This window comes from Hyaloscypha bicolor (genome assembly GCF_002865645.1).
Source record: "Hyaloscypha bicolor E unplaced genomic scaffold K444scaffold_73, whole genome shotgun sequence".
Lineage (NCBI taxonomy): Eukaryota > Fungi > Ascomycota > Leotiomycetes > Helotiales > Hyaloscyphaceae > Hyaloscypha > Hyaloscypha bicolor.
In genome coordinates this window covers 1,090,829-1,107,523 of record NW_020194575.1, presented here as the reverse complement: position 1 = coordinate 1,107,523, position 16,695 = coordinate 1,090,829, and the positions used below count along the sequence as shown (strand labels likewise).

Below are 16,695 nucleotides of genomic sequence, written 5' to 3'. Positions count from 1 at the left end.
AGTAGATTAAATTTTGTGATTGACAATCGAGAACCACAATTTTCCCACTCACATACCAGCACAGCCGAACTGATCATAGTACGGTCTCATCGTCGTATACGTTCCACACTTCGTCTTTCTTGTCTCGAGTCCTGACACAACCATTGCAGATAGAGCGAGAAATATCAAAACCCCGGTATAAATCTTGTACCATGTCTGTCCTATGCAGGGCAAGACAGTATCCCCCGTATTTCCCTTCCAGAAATAGACCAGAAAGATAACGACGACGCCAACAGTGACGGCCAAGTAGAAGAGAATAAGCACAAGATGCGTACCGGTGAAGAAGTTTCCATACCCCGGCTGCGACTGCCCGATGTACGCCGTGCTGAGAGCCAAGGAGCCGACGAGTGGGGTAAGAAAGATGACGCGGATGATCATGCTTCTCCAGCAGTTTGATGGGTAGAACATTTCCTCTGGTGAGATGAGCAGTTCAGAGTCTGCAGCTAGAAGGCCAATATCTGATAGAGTCCGCGTGTGTGCGGGACTTTTTGTCGTTATAGCCTCCAACTCCAGGTCCTCCATCTCTTCTCCGGCTCTTCTCTGGATCCGATTGATGTCTGCGTACGAGAAGTCTTCTGTCAACCAGAGTGCAGCAGGAATCCGCATAAGACCCAAGAATGCCATTGAGTAGAAGATGGTGTCGAAAGCGAGACCGAAAGCATAATTTCCAGCAAAGTAACCTTGAAGAGGGGAATAGACGGACTGAATACCCTGGATCGTGACAATCACGGTAGTGGCCATACTGACGGAGACGAAACTGATCCGACGTAAACTTGGAATCCGTGTACAGAAAGCTCGACTCTTCAATATCATCTCTTCGGATCCATCCCATCCGTTGCCTGTCCAGAAGAGAGCGCAATTTGCGGCCATGTCAATTGAGGTCCAGTGTTTCGCTCGCACCCGACGATCAGTGATGACGAAGTAGCGCCAGAGAATGGACATTGGGTTGAAATGCCCAATGAAGGTGTGCCAGGGTGGTCGCTTGCGGCAAAGGTAGATCGGTGTGGGAACGCCGGCTATGATGTGTGCGATGAGGGGAGCAAGGCACAGAGTGAGGAGGGAGATCCATTCCGTGAACTTGATAGACTGGGATTGGTAGGTGAATTGAATGAAGGATGTGGGAACGGAGAGACTTGTGTTTTGCGGAAAGGACATCGTTGTAGCCTTAGCCGAGCGATTCAGGGGAACTGAATGAGCGAGCGTAGAAGAACGCCGCCTCAAAACGAAATTTCAAATATGTTGACGCTTGAAGACCCTGTTACGATGAAAGGGAGATGCGGGATCAGGGGACGTCTAAAATGGGAACTTCCGAGACACATCTTAGCTTGAAAGCTTGCTTCCAATAGGGGTCGACGTGGCTGAGTCTGGCTTAAATGCCAAGATGTTCAACATCGCACCTCAGAATGCCTTGACCAAGCTTAACATACTCCAAAGATTGCAGTACCGATAAGGACGCTGGAAAATATCTGCTAATGAGCAACAAAACGGTGCCTGATTTTTCAACCGAGGTCTGAAATATCAATATGTGTTTTAATGCCTCGAATATGAGTGGTATGAGGGTGTCACGGCCTGGACAAGCTGTGGAAGTGGAATGTGGGTGTGTTTGTGTAAATATGTATGAATGATGTGCCCTAAGGGCGGTGAAGAAGCTATATATATGCCTGTGCGCAGCACGTGACAGAGGGGTCGGCACAACGCTCTATTCTCGTAGAGATGGCCTTCTTATCATGACCTCTTTCTTACAAACTGTGATAATAAGGAAAATAAATCAAATCAAACTTCCAATACAACATCTAGACTACCACTTAAAGCAATAGCGGCGGGACGAACTATCACTCGCCAAGAAATATACCAGAGATGTTACATTGTTATCCGCCGATAGAAAACAAGAGGAGTGATATATGGTAAAGCTTCAATAATTCAAAAACGCTTCCTACTATACATACACTAGCCAACATGGTTCAGGCTATCTACCCTGGGCTTGTCCGTGTCTTGCTCAATTTCGGCGATAGTGTGGGCCAGCGACATGTATAGTACTAGCCAACAAGTTCCCGTTTTTCATGCGAATCGCACCAAAAGTCACCTGCATTACTTCCGAGTTTTGCCGTAAAGCTGTAAATATAATCTACCACCCAATTAGCAGATTGATTATTCTATTATTATTAGTATTTCTACTTGGATAGTAATAACAAAGTAGCATCGAGGGTTATTTTAGTAATTGGTAAAGAGGGAAGTTTTGTTATATGGACTCTACCTCCAATAGCCTGGAAGGCGCCCGTGAACAAGATAGTCTCAACAGTCCTCGCGACTGCAATACCTATTTCTTCTCCTCGGCCCACAATTCGGTACAAGTACCACGATGGAGTCGTGAAACTCAAGGCACGTGAGATCCAACGTTAGTACTCATATCTTGGCTTTCAGAAGTTTGGGCGAGCAAAACAGAACAGTTAATACGCCTCAATTCTAGAGATGGTCCTGTTGCGGCAACCATATATCCTCAGATCCATATACTAGAAGCGAATTCATATCCCACGCTAGTATCCTAAAGGAGAACTTGGACTTTTATAGATGTTTCGCGCAACGCCTAATGGAACTAAATATTCCGACACACGACAGCCAGTTGCGATTAACTGCGAAATGGGTACGGCCGCATCGGGGGATTCTGAGCTTATTCGTATTACACTCATTGATTACTTTTCATCCGCAATCCTCATCGATAGCTTGGTATACCTTGATGTGGAGATGAGTCACTATAACACACAAGTCATTCAATTGCGGTGGACACTTGGCTGATTGAATCCGCGAAAGCAGAAGTCGCGTAACAGATGAAGGAAGCCCAGGCGCCAATCGTCGAATCGACCAACATGGGTGCAACTTCCACCGAACAGACGCCGCGGAAGGGGCGAAAAGGCTCAGGTGCACTGTCACTTAAGACTCTAGCGATGGTGAGACTAGGCAGGGAAACTCAAGCAAGTGGAAAGAAGGGGAATTATAACTTGGAAGATGCACTAGCCGCAAGGGAATGGCTCACTCATTACTTTGAACTGAACCGCCAGCCTATACTCTAGATACAAGACGTAGCGCAAGGAAACCAAAGAAGTTCGGCTCCGGCGGTAACCAGCAATGCCCAGTCCCTTTAGCCACTGACATAAGAAAACCGTTGAGCAGGAGAATTTGTCGTGCACAGAAATTATCCTAGGACCTTACTTACTCCTTCCTTCTCGTACAGGATTGGCAGGCACTAATTCCGCAGTCCGGACACTGAAAGAAAAAACATTTTGCAAATGCTCTGGAACAAAACGCACAATCCACTTTACCTTTCCTTCTCTGCCAGGTCAGTGCTACGTGCTTGCAACTTACTGATCTGCCTTTTGCGACCGAGTCCTTTGGTTGGTTTACGCATTCGGCTTTCGCTCTCAAATCAAGCCAAGTTCTCCGAAGAGCATCTTGTTTCTGTGTGAGAGAAGCCTTCATCTCTTGCTGGTCTTTTTCCTGTTCCCGAAGCATTTTGGCTCTCTCTTCCCTCTCTTCCCTCTCTTCTCTTGCTTTCTCTTCTGCCTGCTTCTGATTTTCAGTAAAGCGACGTCTGGCTTCTCTGACTTGTTGCAGCTGCAGCCTTTGGTTGGCAGATTCTTCACGAGCAATTGCTATCTTCTTTACCCTCGCGGCCTCAATGGCCACTTCGGTTTGCTTGTCGAGGTAAGCTGCCCATAGCCGCTGCAGCGACGGCGAACTGCACCCCGGCTGGCGGCCTTGGAAACCGGCCTCGTAGACCGCAATTCTAGACCCCTTCTTAAACAGACATCCGATGTCCGAACCCTTGATTTGCATTGCCATGCTAATCGGTGTTCGTCCCTTCCGATTGCGAGCATGCGTATCGGCCCCGCTGATGAGTAACCACTGCACAGTTCTGAGACACCCACTAGAAAACTGGCTTGCCCCACGGTCTTTCAAAGCCAAGTGCAGAGGGGTGTCGAGCTTATTATCTCGGGCCATTATATTGGCACCCGCTTCAATGAGATGTTGCACAATCATATCGTTGCCCTCGAGACACGCGATATGAAGTGCCGTTCTGCCCTTGTACGGTGCAGGCTTGTCGATATCGCTCCCTCGCGCGGATAACTGCCGGACCGCTAGCAATTGGCCACATTGAGCAGCTGCCTGGAGAGGGTTTGCCCAAGGTCCAAGGCCTGACTCAATATCTGCTCCATTTTGTAGTAGCAAGTTCGCGACCCTTTCGTGACCACTCAGAATCGCGAGGTAGATAGGCGTGCAATACGAGCAGTGATTTCGTTTCAGCAGGTCTACGGCCCGCGCTTCGCCGTCTATAGACGCAAGGTATTCGAACTGTCTCATCTTCAGGAAGCCGTTCCACCGGACATTCATATTGCCAGCTTGAGCGATTGACTTGGCTGCAGAACCGCTCTGCCCACACTTGGCGGCCCACCATAGGGCTGAACTTTCACCCTTTATAACATTGTATTTGTATAGATAATCGTTGAGAAGGAGGTAGAGGCGGCGATTCGTGCGAGCAATGGAGTTAATGCTGCGCTCGGAATCAAGGGAGTCGGCAATCGAGAGGAGAAGCTCGTTTGCGAGCCCAAGCAACGATACGGGCATTGCTGATGAGGGGTTCTGTGGATGTGAGCACTGACCAAATTTGTAATTGACTTGGACTAACACCTCAAAGACACTGAGCCCAGAATCTGTTGCATGGCCCGGTAGAATGAAGACTACCAGGTCGAAGGATGTCTTGTTAGCTTTGAGGGGGCCAGCCGTCTTGAGTTGTTGATGTGCGAGAAGTGTTTCGGTGGACAGAAACGTGGAGCATCATTAGTGGCAGATGTTGACCCTACATGATATCACGTGATGTCAATCGCTGACCCGGCTTGCGATTAGTCCTGAAGATGGGTTACCTGGACTGCATAATCACATAAAGAAGATTTTATATTTAGAATACTTTGCCAGCATACGAGTACAGGTTTATGAATGACGCGGCTAGCTCCTTTTATTACTTCTGGAAACTTGAAATCAGAATCCGGGAAGCTGCAATCTGGAGCTGAGTACCCAGTTCGAGCACTAAAAAGCCAATTATCATGGAAATATGTGAAGAAAGGAAAAGGTGATTTGCGGGAACGCAACTTTCTGCGGCAGCGCAACTTTGCGGTAGCGCAACTCGAGGCGACGCAACTTTTTGCGGCAACTGCAATAACGCACCCGCGGTGACGCCTTTTCCGCCGGATAGGACTTTTCTACTTGGCGGCAGCTCACAAGGTTGCGGTACCTGAGTTTAGCTTGTGAGGTTGGGCCATACCTGAGGTGCACTGAGTTTTTTCTTATGAGGTTGGCCTTGGCGGTGGTGAGGTTGTGCAACCAAGTGACGACTCCCAAAGTTGTGCCAGGTTTAACCAAGTTAGCATTGCGAAGGATTCCACGAGTTTGAAGTGATTGCCAGAGATCACATGATATCCAGCAAGACAATGATCGGTGATGTCCAACGGACCCACAAATGAACGGTAAAGGGATCGTCCTAACAGAGACCATCCAAGAAGCGAGGTGAAATAGAGGCCTTTGCACATTTTGTATGTACACACCAATTGATTTTTACACACTATTTGGTGTTTCCACTCTTCTTGGTTTTTACACACCATTTGGTTTCTACACACTAATTGGTTTTGCACACTTACTTGTTTACACACTACTTGGTTTCTTCCTTGAGCGGAATGGTACTGAGAATGGCTCGTATCTCTCAGGAAGCGTAAATTGGGAGGTGGAGACGCCTCTGATGCAACAACACGAGCGTAGCGGTGTTTCCAAATGCTCCCATACCTAGTCTCTATACACTGTTAGCAGGGCAAAAGGCTAAACAGCTTCCGACAAATGTTAGAGGCTCGCAAGGACGGTGCGTTTATATTTGAGAAGAAGATACTAAGAAAAGCATGCATGGCGACTTTGCCACAAACTATTCAAATCATAAGCCCCTGGAAATAATCAATGGCTCTGAAACCGACTATTTCAGGCCCAACCATCAGCGACTTTTCCTCCAACAAATAGTCCTTTGAGCGCACCAGAACACAATCCATCCCTCCCTCTACGACCAGTATCTGTAGCTGTAGCCTCATCGGGTTAAAATCAGTACCTGATACTAGCTTTGAAGTCCTACCTCTATATGAGGCGCCGGCCAATTGATTCAATGGGCAGTCTATTCTGGGACAACCTCGCTAGAAAAAAGGGTTAGCGAATCAATCAATAGGCGGTATAAAAACATCATATTAAAAGCTCTGCTCTATAAATGAGTTTGTATAATAAAAGTCAAAATTAGTGTAAGTCTGAATAATGAATGTTTAAATTTGGAACCTTGTATTTCCGGGATCTATTAAGGCTTAGACTCTGCATTAGCCTCATTTTCCTACTTATTGGACTCAAATCGCTTCACCGATCCAGTCATCTTGGTAGTCGGCAGCGCTGAATGCTTTGAAACGGGGGTATTTGATACGGGAAAACCTTGTTATGGAGTCATCCCCTTGACAGAGTTGCCTGCTGAACGAAGTTTCAGACCATGGAATCTAGGCTATGGCGAACGAAGCACCACTTCATCGTCACTTCATGAAGTGTGAAAAATGGACGTGGCTGAGCAGAATTCTCATGCGACCGCTGCATTGTGTGCCTCGGGGTCAGCCTTCATGGTGGCAAACAGCCTGTCCGGAGTCTGCACACCCAGCCTGAAGATGCAGTTCACTTGCCGTGCGCCCCACGACGCCCGACTTATGTGGATGCTTGCAGTGGTTGAGTCGGCCGAACGTTCCGAGATGTTGGTAACACCGCGACGAGGCAGACCTTGAAAAATACCGGCATGTCGTTCGTTGGCAAAGCCTTGATGCATCGCTCCAAATGAACAGCTGATGGTGCGGAGAGGGGGAGTCTGCCATAATGCAGTCCGCTTCGAAAGTCGAAAGGGTTGAAAATATCATTTTACAAGCTGCGACGATACACTCGAAGCGAATGTATATTTGATACCGTAACTACGATTCAGACCAACGCATAATTGTAACAGCAGTCGTGTAGATCATCGCCACTAACCCAAGACACATTAGTGCAATGTCTCCCAGCTTCGAATACTTGCTCTCGGCAACACCTTTCCAATGCAAATATGGCGGATAGATATACACCAACGGTACACATGCGAAAGATCCAATCAACGCAACAAATTTATCCAGATCCGCAGCCCCCAATGCACTTATAATCCCACAAAGACACACGATGCCCGTCCGGAAAGCGTTCTTCTTCCACTTCGTCTTTGTATCTCGTTTTCCTGAGCGGTGGCCGAAGAGAGTTCCTTCGATGATTCTCATGGCGGGGAATAGTTGCACGGGATCCCCGACTAAGACGGCGAGAGAGTACAGGAATTGCACAGCGTTGACGAGCTTGCTATCTTGCGGAAGGTTACTGATGATTTCGACTGTAGTTTTGTCGCCGAATGTAGCATAGCTCAGAGCACCCACTGATAGGAAGACAACGGTGATGATCAAAACTACAGTGAAGAGCAGCCTCTCGAATTTCTGCGGTTGTTTCATGGACGATTGGATGGGCAGAATGAGGCCAATGCCTTCGAATGTGAAGATCGCACTTCCGATTGTGAGTGTGAAGTCTCGGGGATTGAACAGCCGGATGGTGTCGTTGAGGCCATCGTGGGCGATGGTCGAGATGTCGAAGTAATAGATGTAGCTGAGTCCAAGCATGATGCAAACGTCTGCGAGTAAGGCTGCCCCGCCCAGTTTGGAGATGTTGCGGATAAAGGCTAGTGGAATGAGGACAAAGAGCTGGATTCCGATGAGAGCTCTAATTGAAAGCGGGGATGGAGCTTTGAGCACGGCTTTTAGGAAAGAGTACACGTTCTCGGCGAAGAAGATGATGCCCGCGCAAACGAAGCCTAGTTGAGAGAGGGAAATCGAGGCTAAGATGATTGAACGTGTCTTTTTGCCTCCCACAGCCTCTGCGATATCACCGTATCCTCCACCATATCGTGCCCGACATTGTAAGAGGAGGTGAAAAGCCATACAAGAGACTGCGGATACTGTCACAAGGGCGATGGATGAGAACAACAAGCCACCGTTCTTAAAAGCCTTTGGCAGGAACAGTACGCCGGTCCCAACGAATGATTTGAGTAGCAAGAAGAATGTCCTGGTGAGAGAGGCATCACCTGGCCTGCTAGCAGCTCTTGAAGTCTTCCGTCTCCCAATCAGCGGTCTTCTTTCCCCATCTTGTCCGTCTCCTGCCAATAGTCGTTGTTCCTCTTCGTCTTCTTCATCCTCAATCGCATTCTCATCGTCCGAGTCTGCGAGATCCTCCCCTGCAAAGGAGCCATATAGATCCAGAAAAGCGACAAAGTTCCTTGTAATCGGAGCAGCGTAGCTCTGTGCACGCTGCTGTAACACATAGTGACGTCGAAAACCACCAGGCTCTCTTTGCTCTGCAGCTGTTTCCACCAAGCTCGGTCTCTGGGGATGCGAGAATGTCTGCGCTCTTTGGATTGGACTCCCTCGCCCTCGTTCACTGATTTTGTAGAGATCACGATGGATATCTCCTCCTTGCAGTTTCAGAGAGCTCTCGTGCTCCTGTGCCGAGCCATTGGAGCTCTGCGAGGTTTGCGTTATGTGAGAGCTGCGAGGAGGGGAGGGGGGTGATGCGTCTTCGAGTTGGGCGGTGTAGGCGGGGTCGAGGTGCCTGGAGACTATTTCGGCGCGTCGTCTGTCCTCTGCTGAAGGAGAGCGGTCGAGAGACATGGCATGGAAGATCTAGTGATATCCAAGTTCACATAAGATATACAGCGCAAGCATGCCATTCGATGCTGTATTTGGAATGAACAGATAGGAAAGAGTGACGCTTGAAAATGGTGATGCTCGTGATGTTTGGAATTTGCTAGTGACGTAGCGCAAAGAAAAGTTTCTGCAAGCGGCCGCGCCGCATTGATAGTGGCGGTGCGGGGTCAAGAGGCGCTGAAAAGGCAGCACTCAGTTCTTGAATGCCCTGGGTTAACTTGAACATTCATTTGGATTTGGAGGAGGAGGAAATTATATATTGCTTCCTTCTACTGTCCCAGAAAGATATAAAAGATAAAAAATAAAAAAACTCGTCTTTCTCCCTATGTAAATAAAGCTTTTAGAAAACTGAACATACTCCAAGTTACGAAGTAACCTTAGTGCCGCTTTTCTATCTGGGAGGTGTGTTAGACTGCAGCGGCGCTTCTAGGCCTGACAAGGGTTGCTTAATATAACGCCTCCGAGGCTCGCATGCCCGGATTTTTGTTCCGTACAGGGATAACGCGGCGGTATATAGATGTGGGCTGATTCTTACCTTTCCTCTCTTGTATTCAAAAACTAGGCTCTTCGCCGTCAGGACTCTTGATCCTCCCGAGCGGTCCCCCTTTTTGCTAGCTCTGTCCAATCGTCAGTAGCGAGACCACCACCGCGAATGTCTTTAGCCCAACACATCGCGTCCACAGAAGGAGCAGACCGTGAATGGCTTGAACCGTTGATCGAGTCCGAAGATGTTCTTCGGCGGGTTTTAAGCTTTGATCCCTTACCTCCCCGACTTGTTGAAGACCAAGCAGACCATATTCCGGCATACAAGATTTCAAAAGCAAGACGAACAGGTGAGCGATTTGTTGAGGAGCATTCATTTTCAAATCTTCAATGCCCAAGTTCAAGTTGGATCACGAATAGTCTTCTTCCGAATGTTCCATCAAATGATTGCACATTCAAAAGCCAAACCCTCCAAATGTTCCCTGGACTTATTTTACATTCGAAATCTGCCTCTGCTTTGATTGTCCCGGAAGTTTCTTACACAATACAGTCCAAGTAGCTATTACCGTTCTTGTCTGTTGGCTCGCATCCGGGATTGTGTTTGGCTTTGCTGCTCTGAAGCCCATCCTTATCTCAGAAGGTGTTTATCGAGAACAATGTACCGGTGAAGAGCTGAAACTGGATGTCGAAGTCTGCTTGGAACAAGACATCAGGTAGTATTCGTATATTTTCACCTTGTCTATCACTTTGGAATCGAGCTGACCATCCTAGACTGAACTTATTTTTCACCCTAGCTTCCATAACCACGAACATCTCCGCCTTACCGGTGGGAGCAATTCTCGACCGCTATGGCCCTCGAATCTGCGGAATCTTAGGTAGCATCTTCCTCGCTACCGGCAGCATCCTCATGTCTTATGCCTTTGCAATCCCTGAATTCGATGGCTACCTCATTGGTAATTTCTTCATCGCTTTGGGAGGAACTTTCACATTCGTCCCATCTTTCCAGATGGCCAATGCATTTCCGAAGTATTCAGGCACCATTGTAGCTCTCATCACAGGATCCTTCGACGCCTCAGCTGCCGTGTTCTTGTTTTATCGAATGGTATACGAAGCAACAAACCACGTTTTTACTCCAGACAGATTCTTCCTGTTCTATACACTTGTCCCTGTTCTGATTTTTATCTCCCAACTCGCTATACTCCCTTCTCAAAGCTACGACACTGTCCCGCTGTTAGACAAGAAGCTGGAAAGAGCGAAGGACCCAGCTCGGGATGTCCACACATCCGACGATGCGCTCTCCAGCGATAGTGAAGTTTCCCGCGTTCGACAACAACGCTCTATCCGCCGCAAGAAGAAGCTCCGCAAACTGAACAAACTTCTTGGGGACGAGAGTGACCGACAAGAAAGAGCCGAGCTCGAGCTCGAGCGGCAAACAAAAAGCGCAGTATGGGGTGCTCTTCACGGCCAGCCTGCCCGCAAACAAATGCTTACCCCCTGGTTTACACTCATCACACTCCTCACCGTCCTGCAAATGCTGAGGATGAATTACTTCATCGCTACCATCCGAAGCCAGTATGAGTACATGCTCAGGTCTGAAGCTCTGGCAGCGAGGATCAACCATCTGTTTGACGTCGCACTTCCAGTTGGTGGAGTCATATGTACGCCGTTCATTGGGCTGTTTCTGGATAATCTGAGCGTACCGATGGCGCTGGCTGTTATTGTGGCGCTCAGCACGTCCATTGGGATATTGAATTCTATACCGGTTGTTTGGGCAGCGTATTTGACAGTGTTTCTGTTCGTGTTATTAAGGCCGCTTTATTATTCTGCTATGTCGTAAGTCTTTCCCCCAGACACTAATCGAGAGGGTTAGACTTGGAGCTAATGAACCTTGGGTAGCGATTATGCAACGAAGGTGTTTGGTTTTAAAACTTTTGGCAAGGTTTATGGGGCTATTATCTGTCTCTCAGGCCTCGTCAATCTGAGTCAGTACGGCGTCGACGCGCTCACTCTCGAGGCATTCCATGGCAATCCTACGCCAGTGAATGTCGTTCTTGCTGCTGCTGGGTTTGGGGTTGGGGCGGTGCTGGTTGTGTTCGTTTGGTATCAAGGAAAAATCGTTGGTGTTGGAGAGCCCGGTGGATGTTTGGATCCTGAACGGCAACCGTTGATTCCCGTGGAGGAGAATCAATACAATTTTCACAGTTCTTCACCCTATCGACAAAATAGCAACGGTTCCCAGCTGCGTCACTGAATCACCAAAGCGGGAGGGGGAGGGGGGGGGGCCTTTAGAAAGGCAAATCTTTAATTTTGGAGAACTTGGCGATTGAAAAGTGAAGGGGAAAAGCAATCATCAAATAAATACTTGGTTGGGTAATGAGAAACAAAATTTCATGTTCCAAAAGGAACATTGTCAGGTGCTGTCAGGCCTCTGGATCACAATCGATAGTCCACCCTTGACACTTTCTTACTCCTACTTTGTTCGGCGCCTAGCCCAGGATTAAAGACGGACCTCATACCTTATCTTTTACAGATCAGTTTCTAAACCACCGTACTCATGGGCCTAAATCCAGCCACTAACGGAATCACCTGACCAGTCGAAGCAATATCAGATATCCCCGATACTCCATTCCACCTCAGAGAAAGTTCGACCGAAAGAACAGACCATACGCACATAACTAACCCAACAAGCGCGAAATTCATTGAAACATTCAATTGGTATATTGAAATGCACAAAGTTAGTTAGCAAAAGGTTACCTACCATTCACATTCCTCCTCTCTTCTCCGTTGAGCCCAATTGGCCCAGTTTAAGGAATTTTTGTGATTTTATTTATCAACGTTCTAAAGCATTCTTCTACAGACCAGTATATAGAAATGAACACCACCTACCAAAATGTAAAGAGTACCATGGGAGAAAAAACGGACAAAAACCACCACGCCTTGTTAAAGCCAGCAACGTAGGGAATCACCCCCTACACAGGGATGCTCGCAAACCAAACACTCGAAAAGGCCACGAACTGACTCGCAGGCTTCATGTTTGATGGTCCAACATGGGAGGAGAGAAAGAAACTGCCCCTTCCAGGAGTCGGAGCAGAATATACTTCGCCAAATATATTTACTCGCATCCAGGACCAAGCCGAGATGGCAATTAGAGGAATTAGAAGAGGCACAACTTTGAATTCCGACCAATCGACGTCCTTCGCGTCGAATGTTCCACTGGTAATTGGCTGATGGCCTAGATGTCGCCCACCCAGAGGATATTAAGAATGATAATCATATCAGCGTTGTAGGTGCAGCTGTCCTGGTAGATCAGGAGCAGAAGCGCGACGAGAGCAAATGCGAAGCCACCATAGGCAACGGCCATGGAGCGTCGCCCACCCGGGAGGAAGGGGTTTACAAGGAGGGACGCAACCCATTAGAGGTAGATACCGACTCGGATCCCCCAAGCCGTAGAAATTTGGGTTGCATGTAAAGCCTTGGTCCGAGGAGTGGGACTGATAATGCCACACACATCCCGAGAATAAAGATACCCAAGAAAGCGTTCGAGAGATCGTTTAAGGTGACGAAGAAAGTTCCGAGAGGCTTCGGTAATAGCTGTTGGATCGCTGCTCGCCATCGAGCTGGGGTCATTTTGGGTGATAATTAGGTTCGCCGTCAGGCAGTATCTGTAAAATTGTTTTGAGATGTTGCTAGGGCTGGGGGTTGGGCAAGAGTCTAGGTCCTCATCGTGGCACTGTGCAACCCACCCTCACGTGCTCAGCGAAGCCACACATGCGAGCCTTGTATAGAAACCAATCCTACCTAGTAAAAACGGCAAATCAGCAGGAAAATGGAAAAGGGGAAATGACAAAAACGTGGAAATATTTTGACACTCTCTTACCCCATTCCTTGCAAGCTCTTCCGTATCCATTTCTAACCTCGCTTAAACTCGCCCTCGGGTGCCCCTTTTGCCCCCCAACACTGGGCGAGGGGTCGTTCCTCTCTTGAATCTTGGGAGTTTTGGGGTCTCAATGCTCAAGTGCGGAATTATACTTTAGGATCCTTCTTGTCGCTCTTTGATATTTGAGCCTGTCTTGGAAATTTCAGAAATCGGCGAAGATTGACCTCGGGAGTGTGGTTTCGGTCTGTTCAACTCTATCGCGTGCGGAATCGATATCTCAGAATCACTAGAAGATTTCCTTTAAAACCTACCTTAAATGACACGTTTCTCTCGTTCCTGGATATTGGAGAGATGAAATGTTAGGCGGGAAGAACTGATTGCTTTTTAACGTCACGTGGCGCACGTCGTCCATTATACCCATCCACATCGGGCGTTGTGGCTGGCACAGCCTTGGTGCCACAACATCAAGAGATGCGGCTGATCATGGAAGCAGGAAATATGACTCACGCTCTGCTCTCCTGCAAGTTCTTCCACGCCCCTTGAGGTTATAAGTCCTGCCCTCACCTGAGCCACTTTCCTCATTGATGAGGATATAATGCTCCCATCATTTGCAAGGCTGTTTTACTCCTACCACTTGCTAGGCTACGCAGCCGCCAACCACTATTCACCTGAACTATGCGGCTCCTCAACGTGGACAAGTTCCTCAACGGAGAGGCCCTCCCTTTCGAAGTGTTCTGGGGGGGTAACCAACCCGACTACGCAATTCTGTCACACACATGGTTGGAGAAGGAGGCGGAGGAGCTGAGGTATCAAGATATCGAAAACAGAACGAGGAAGGGGACAAAAGGGTACCGCAAAATTAGAGACTGCTGCAGGAAAGCTAAGCAACATGGCCATGGATACGTCTGGGCAGACACCTGTTGTATTGATAAGGGAAACAACGTTGAGCTCTCAGAAGCCATCAGTTCCATGTTCAGCTGGTATAAGGGGGCAAAAATCTGCTATGCATATCTCGCTGACTACGATGTGGGTGATGCTCCCCCACTCAACACAGAGAAGAAAGAAGAGGAAGAAGAGGCAGTTGAAGAAGAAGTGTTTAAAAAAGAAGCGTTCAAAGTAAAAAAGTTCAAAGAAAGCAAATGGTTCAAGAGAGGATGGACCCTCCAGGAGCTGATAGCGCCTAAAGCTTTAGTGTTTTATAGTCACGATTGGAAATATATTCTCAGCAAAAGCGACAGAGACATGTGTGGCTTGATTTCCGAGATTACTGGCATAAGTACGGAAGTCTTGGCGGGCGAGCAGGATGCTCTGAAAAACAGTAGTGTTGCACAGAGAATGCCCTGGGCCTCGGGGCGGAAGACGACTCGACCCGAAGATATTGCCTAGTAAGTATATCGTACAGTTTCATTTACTCTTCGAATGCCGTTCGAGTTTGAGGAAAGACAGAGTCACTTTCATCGAACGAATTCCGCCACGTCGTTCCTCGCCATATCAAAGAACTCATGAAAAGATACTAATTCGGAGTTTATTTAGTTGTCTTCTCGGGATATTTGGTGTCCGCATGTCTTTATTCTACAGCGAGGGTGGCAAAGAAGCGTTTATACGGTTGCAGAAAACTATTATGAAACAATCCGACGATCATTCGCTGTTTGCATGGAGTCAAAACCAAGGGCCTTCGACGCCTTCGACGCACGGTCTACTGGCTTCCTCTCCCGCTTCGTTCGCCGGTTCTTCGTCATTGATTCGAATTCCATATTTTGAGCCTCAGTCGGCGTATAGGATGTCGAATCGTGGTTTGAAAATCCGACTTTCCTTAATCTGCACTTTGGATGGAAAGGATCATATGGTAACACTTGGTTGCGCCGACCGCAAAGAACACCTCCAGGGTGACGCCAAAAAACACCCAATCGGGATCTACGTTGCCCTCACGGACGATAACAGATTCGTCCGGACACGACTTGATCAGCTGGTCAAGACTCAACCACCTCTCAGTGATTACAAGCAACAAAACCTCGAAACTATCTATTTCCCCCAAGAGGAACCTTCAAAGAAGCCGACTGAAAAGATTTATAACTTCAGAGTTGTCGAGCCAAGGCTACCTGGCTGGTGGAGGATACTTGGAGGAGTGTTACTGTCATCACTAAGGGGTAGGAGGCTCATATCCCGAAGTAAAGCTATGTCTGTGGCCTTCTTCGCTGCTGGGTCCACCTGTCCCGGCCAGAGAGCGACTCCATTTGAGTTTGGTTTGGAGCGCGGGGGCAGGGCTGGAGTACTATTCAGACCGTCGAAGGGATATATTGGTAGCATGAGGACGGTCGTTGGGGCCGGACCCAAGATCTCGAAGATATTGGAATTCATAGCTGTCATTTTTGGTGTCAACCTTGACGGTTCCGTCTACGGAGACATTGTTGGCATAATGAAGGAAGAGCATGACGAGATTTGCAAGGAGAAACGAGAGAAAACATCACCTGGGGCAAAAATCGCCTCCCCGCGATCCAATGAGGTCGGGACTATCGAGTCAACGTTGAGCTGTGCTGAGAACTCAACCCGACGATCCCAGGATATCACGGCCGTTGAGTCGGCCATGATTGTTGCGGAGAAGGAATACCGAACATCTCAGGAGATCGTGACAATCCAGTCAGTTTCAAATGGAGCAGACATTACATTCAACCCCCACATGGAGATCAAGACTAGCATGCCAACATCAATCAGCGCAGAGAATGCATCCCAAAAGTCCAATGAAGCTACGACGCTCGAATCGCCAGCATGGTTTGAGAAGTACATTCAAGACTACTCGGCAAGTTCTTCTACAAAGAAAATCGAAAAGGAGTTCTGGGATTTAATTTTTTCTGTTGACATCCAAGGAGGGGAGGAGAACGCGGTTCAAGACGTGAATATTTTCTATCGGTCAAAGTAATTGTTAATTGGAAGCTTCAGTTGCAAAAAGTGGCTTTTGCCTCGCTGATAAATTTTGTCAAAACCGCCTGATCAATTTGGGGTGTTAGAAGTGCTTGCGAAACAAAAACCAGCACCTCCTAAGAAACAACCCCTTAATCACAATCCCCTAAGAAATACTAGTCAGCTCTGCAATCCCAATAAGAGTGGGAATCAACTGGCCCACAGCATTAAACTGCGAGAGCCCAGAGACACGACTAACCCTTATTAAATACGCTACAATAATAATAGAGAAAGCGATCAGCCCTCCTAATAAAACCAATCACTCAATCCGCACCCGAGGGCGTTGCCTCCTCGGCCTCGCCATCGCTGCATTAAGCTGATCCTGGAATTGCGAGGGAGAAGATTGCTTTCTCCCCCCGCATCTGATGCTAGGCCATACCAAAATGGTTGTTGGGGCGCCACACAAGTCCCGATACCAAGGAAAGCGTTCGAGAGATCGTTGAAGGGGCCGAAGGAAGTTCAGAGATGCTGGGCATTGGGCAAGACCGCGAGTTCTAATGAAGTCACTACACAGTCCCA

At 48.0% G+C, this 16,695-nt stretch overlaps 7 protein-coding genes across 7 annotated transcripts; 4 read left to right on the top strand and 3 right to left on the bottom strand.

The window, feature by feature from the left end:
* K444DRAFT_613025 (uncharacterized protein) lies at positions 1-1,641 on the bottom strand. Its single transcript, XM_024880258.1, has one exon. The coding sequence runs from the start codon at positions 1,192-1,194 to the stop codon at positions 49-51; it is 1,146 nt and encodes a 381-aa protein (XP_024736896.1). The 5' UTR covers positions 1,195-1,641; the 3' UTR covers positions 1-48.
* Positions 1,642-2,697: 1,056 nt separating this feature from the next.
* On the top strand, positions 2,698-3,177 carry K444DRAFT_403504 (uncharacterized protein). Its single transcript, XM_024872544.1, has one exon. The coding sequence runs from the start codon at positions 2,865-2,867 to the stop codon at positions 3,105-3,107; it is 243 nt and encodes an 80-aa protein (XP_024736895.1). The 5' UTR covers positions 2,698-2,864; the 3' UTR covers positions 3,108-3,177.
* Positions 2,985-4,839, bottom strand: K444DRAFT_561680 (ankyrin). Its single transcript, XM_024876956.1, has 2 exons — positions 4,721-4,839; positions 2,985-4,674 (listed from the first exon to the last, which is right to left on the bottom strand). The coding sequence occupies exon 2, from the start codon at positions 4,657-4,659 to the stop codon at positions 3,247-3,249; it is 1,413 nt and encodes a 470-aa protein (XP_024736894.1). The 5' UTR covers positions 4,660-4,674; positions 4,721-4,839; the 3' UTR covers positions 2,985-3,246.
* A 671-nt stretch (positions 4,840-5,510) lies between these two features.
* Positions 5,511-5,938, top strand: K444DRAFT_403487 (uncharacterized protein). Its single transcript, XM_024872543.1, has one exon. It carries the CDS (start codon positions 5,624-5,626, stop codon positions 5,870-5,872), a length of 249 nt encoding a protein of 82 aa, XP_024736893.1. The 5' UTR covers positions 5,511-5,623; the 3' UTR covers positions 5,873-5,938.
* Positions 5,939-7,061: 1,123 nt separating this feature from the next.
* K444DRAFT_529063 (amino acid transporter) lies at positions 7,062-8,822 on the bottom strand (the record flags this gene model as incomplete). The annotated part of the gene is made up of 1 exon (XM_024874772.1): positions 7,062-8,822. One exon carries the CDS (start codon positions 8,820-8,822, stop codon positions 7,062-7,064), a length of 1,761 nt encoding a protein of 586 aa, XP_024736892.1.
* Positions 8,823-9,426: 604 nt separating this feature from the next.
* K444DRAFT_613022 (putative MFS transporter) lies at positions 9,427-11,677 on the top strand. Its single transcript, XM_024880257.1, has 4 exons — positions 9,427-9,691; positions 9,892-10,054; positions 10,113-11,174; positions 11,238-11,677. Exons 1-4 carry the CDS (start codon positions 9,511-9,513, stop codon positions 11,590-11,592), a joined length of 1,761 nt encoding a protein of 586 aa, XP_024736891.1. The 5' UTR covers positions 9,427-9,510; the 3' UTR covers positions 11,593-11,677.
* Positions 11,678-13,893: 2,216 nt separating this feature from the next.
* On the top strand, positions 13,894-14,881 carry K444DRAFT_528977 (HET-domain-containing protein; the record flags this gene model as incomplete). The annotated part of the gene is made up of 3 exons (XM_024874766.1): positions 13,894-14,248; positions 14,336-14,603; positions 14,752-14,881. Coding segments are annotated over 3 exons (753 nt in total), but the record flags the coding sequence as incomplete, so codon positions are not given.
* Positions 14,882-16,695: the final 1,814 nt, after the last annotated feature.